General features: G+C 60.4%; 1 protein-coding gene across 1 annotated transcript; it reads left to right on the top strand.

Annotated features, from left to right (window-relative positions):
* Positions 1-251: 251 nt before the first annotated feature.
* EAH_00059760 (hypothetical protein, conserved) lies at positions 252-2,600 on the top strand (the record flags this gene model as incomplete). Its single annotated transcript, XM_013397137.1, has 1 exon — positions 252-2,600. A coding segment is annotated over one exon (2,349 nt), but the record flags the coding sequence as incomplete, so codon positions are not given.
* Between the last annotated feature and the right edge of the window lie 184 nt (positions 2,601-2,784).

Genomic DNA, 2,784 nt, shown 5'->3' with positions numbered 1-2,784 from the left:
TAGGGGCCCCCTCTTCTTGTGGGGCCCCCCAGCGCCGCCGCCGCCGCCGCAGCAGCAGCAGCAGCAGCAGCAGCAGCAGCAGCCCGAGGGGCCCCTGAGCAGCAGGGGCCCCCCTTGAGGGGCCCCTAATCACGAGGGGGCCCCCCAGCTTCTACACACGTAGGACCTACCCTTTACGCGCTGCAGCAGCACGTGAGGGGCCCCCTACTGACAGTGCAGCAGGGGGGGCCCCCTACCTTCTACACACCCCCATGGAACCCTCTTCAAAGGGGCCCCGTCAGACCAGCAGCAGCAGCAGCAGCAGCAGCAGCAGCAGCAGGGATGCTGGAGAGCTTGAGGAATGCTTGCAGGTGCTTTCATACGATGACCCTTCGGTAGGGGCCCCCATCAACCCTGCAGGCCTATCGTCATTAGGGGGGCCCCCCTTATATGAGGGGCCCCCCTCTGGATTACTGAGGGTACAGCTGCCGTTGCAGGGGCCCCCAGGAGATGACTATGAAGGCTCTGCTTCTACATTTGGTGAGGGGCCCCCTCCTCTTAAATTCTCTGCATTAAATCGAATTATTCAGGGGGCCCCTTATATGGGGGGCCCCCTGGGTACCCTGGGGGCCCCCCATATAGGGGGCCCCTGGACCCCTGGGGCCCCAGGGCCCCTCCTTTGGGAGGCCCCCTATTGCTGCGGCAACCCTGCAGTTGAACGCGTTAGCGGTGTAATTAGATATTTCAATGCAGCGCCTAGGGGCCCCGAGGGACACGTGAGGGCCCCCCTGAATACCCAGCAGCAGCAGCAGCAGCAGCAGCAGCAGCAGCAGCAGCAAGGGGTGCAGGGGGAGGAAGAGCAGCAGCAGGGAGGAGATGATGCAGAAGCAGCAAGTTATACAAACCGCAGCACCAGTCGCAGCAACCACCGCAGCAACAGCAACAGCAGCAGCAACAGCCGCAGCTGCAGCAGCAGCAGCAACACGGAGGAGCATAAAATAAATACTCGCGCTGCTCAGGGGCCCCTATCCAGCTGGCTCGGCAGCATGGAGGGGCCCCCTATAGGGGCCCCCTCAGGATCTTCTATGGGGGCCCCCTCAGGATCTTCTATGGGGGCCCCCTTGGGGGGCCCCCAGGGGCCCCCAAAGATAGAAGAGGATCCTACTGTTGTGCTGGTTGCCCCCCGTATCCCTACCTATGTGCCGCCTGCTGCAGTATGCAGTTTGCTGCTAGCAAATAGCTGTCCGTTTATTCAAGCGAAGGTTCTAGAGGGGCCCTCTCACTTAGAGTACTTCATGCTGCTGCAAGCAGAGAAGACAGCAGCATTGGGGGCCCTTCAAGCTCTCAGCGGGGTGTTCCTTGGGGGCCCCCTAGGCACATTCTTTGAGCTTCATCTTGTTGCTGAAGTGTCTATACACCTCCAGACATGCAAGGGGGGCCCCCGTACTAGTAATACCCTAGGGGGGGGCCCCCTGGGGGCCCCCTGCCCTATAGATAAAATGATTAACAATCAAAAGAAAGGGGTTAAACCTATACCCTGCTTCCCTGGGCCAATAGGATCTGCAAAGGGGGCCCCCATGGGGGGCCCCCACCAACTCCGAGGCCCTTCGCAACCTGCTGCTGCTGCTGCTGCTGCTGCGGCTGCTGCTGCTGCTGCTGCTGGGGCTGTTGTTCCTGCAACAGCAGCAGCAGCAGGAGGAACAGCAGCAGCAGATGAGACGGAAGAAGGGGGGCCCCCTGGGGGCCCCCCTGGGGGCCCCTCCAGCGAAATGTTTGTCAATCCGCTGCAGCTGCTGCCCTGCTACGACTCGCTGCACTTCTGTGCTGTCTGTCTTGAGAGGCTCACTGTAACAAAGCCCCCTGCTGCTGCTGCTGCTGCTGCTTCTGGGACTGGGGCTGCTGCTGCTGCTGCTGCTGCTGCGACGGCGGGTGCGGTAGCGGGGGACTGTTCGCCGGAAAACTCAGCAGCAGCAACAGCAGCAGCAGCAGCAGCAGCAGGTGAAGTGTGTGTTGTCTCTGAATCTGCATCTGAGGTGTCTCCTTTAGCTGATGCATCCATACCTTTCGCTGTCTCTTCGTCTGGGGCCTCACCCCTTCAAAACACCCAATCCTCTTCTCTCTCTTCTCTATCACGGGGGCCCCCCTTTGAGGCCCCCCCAACAGGGGCCCCCCCAACAGGGGCCCCCCCCACAGGGGCCCCCCTAACAGGGCCCCCCCCCACTGGGTCCCCCCCCAGTGGGGCCCCCACAGGGGCCCCCCCAAGTGGGGGCCCCCTAAGTGGGGTGTGTGTATCATCAAGTGGGGCCCCTTCAGTCGTTTCTTCATTAGCATCGATGATAAACACATCAGAGTTGTCCCCTTCTGCTTCTTCTTCTTCTTCTTCTTCTTCTTCTTCTTCTTCTTCTTCTTCTTCTGCTTCTTCTTCTTCTTCTTCTTCTTCTTCTTCTTCTTCTTCTTCTTCTTCTTCGTCTTCTTCGTCTTCTTCTTTGTTGTGTACAGATATGCCCTTAGCAGTTCTATGCGGTCATTCGTTTCACGTCTCTTGTCTTCAGAAGTGGCGCGATAACTCTTGTCCTGTTTGTCGTTATCAGCAGCACCCTGCTCATCCTTCGTCTTGCTCTGTATGCGGAGACACTACAAATCTACTCGTCTGTCTTGTCTGCGGATTCACTGGCTGTGGGGGCCCCTATAAGGGGCCCCCACACCAACACAATGTGGGGGGGAGCCCCCAAGGGGCCCCACAAGTGGGGGGGCCCCAGGGGGCCCCAAAAGAAGGGGGGCCCCAGGGGGGGCCCCACGGGGGGG

The sequence above is a fragment of the Eimeria acervulina genome, genomic scaffold (assembly GCF_000499425.1).
Source record: "Eimeria acervulina Houghton genomic scaffold, Eah_scaff1436, whole genome shotgun sequence".
Classification (NCBI taxonomy): Eukaryota; Apicomplexa; class Conoidasida; order Eucoccidiorida; family Eimeriidae; genus Eimeria; species Eimeria acervulina.
The sequence above is the reverse complement of the archived record's forward strand: the minus strand, read 5'-3'. Positions and strand labels throughout refer to the sequence as shown.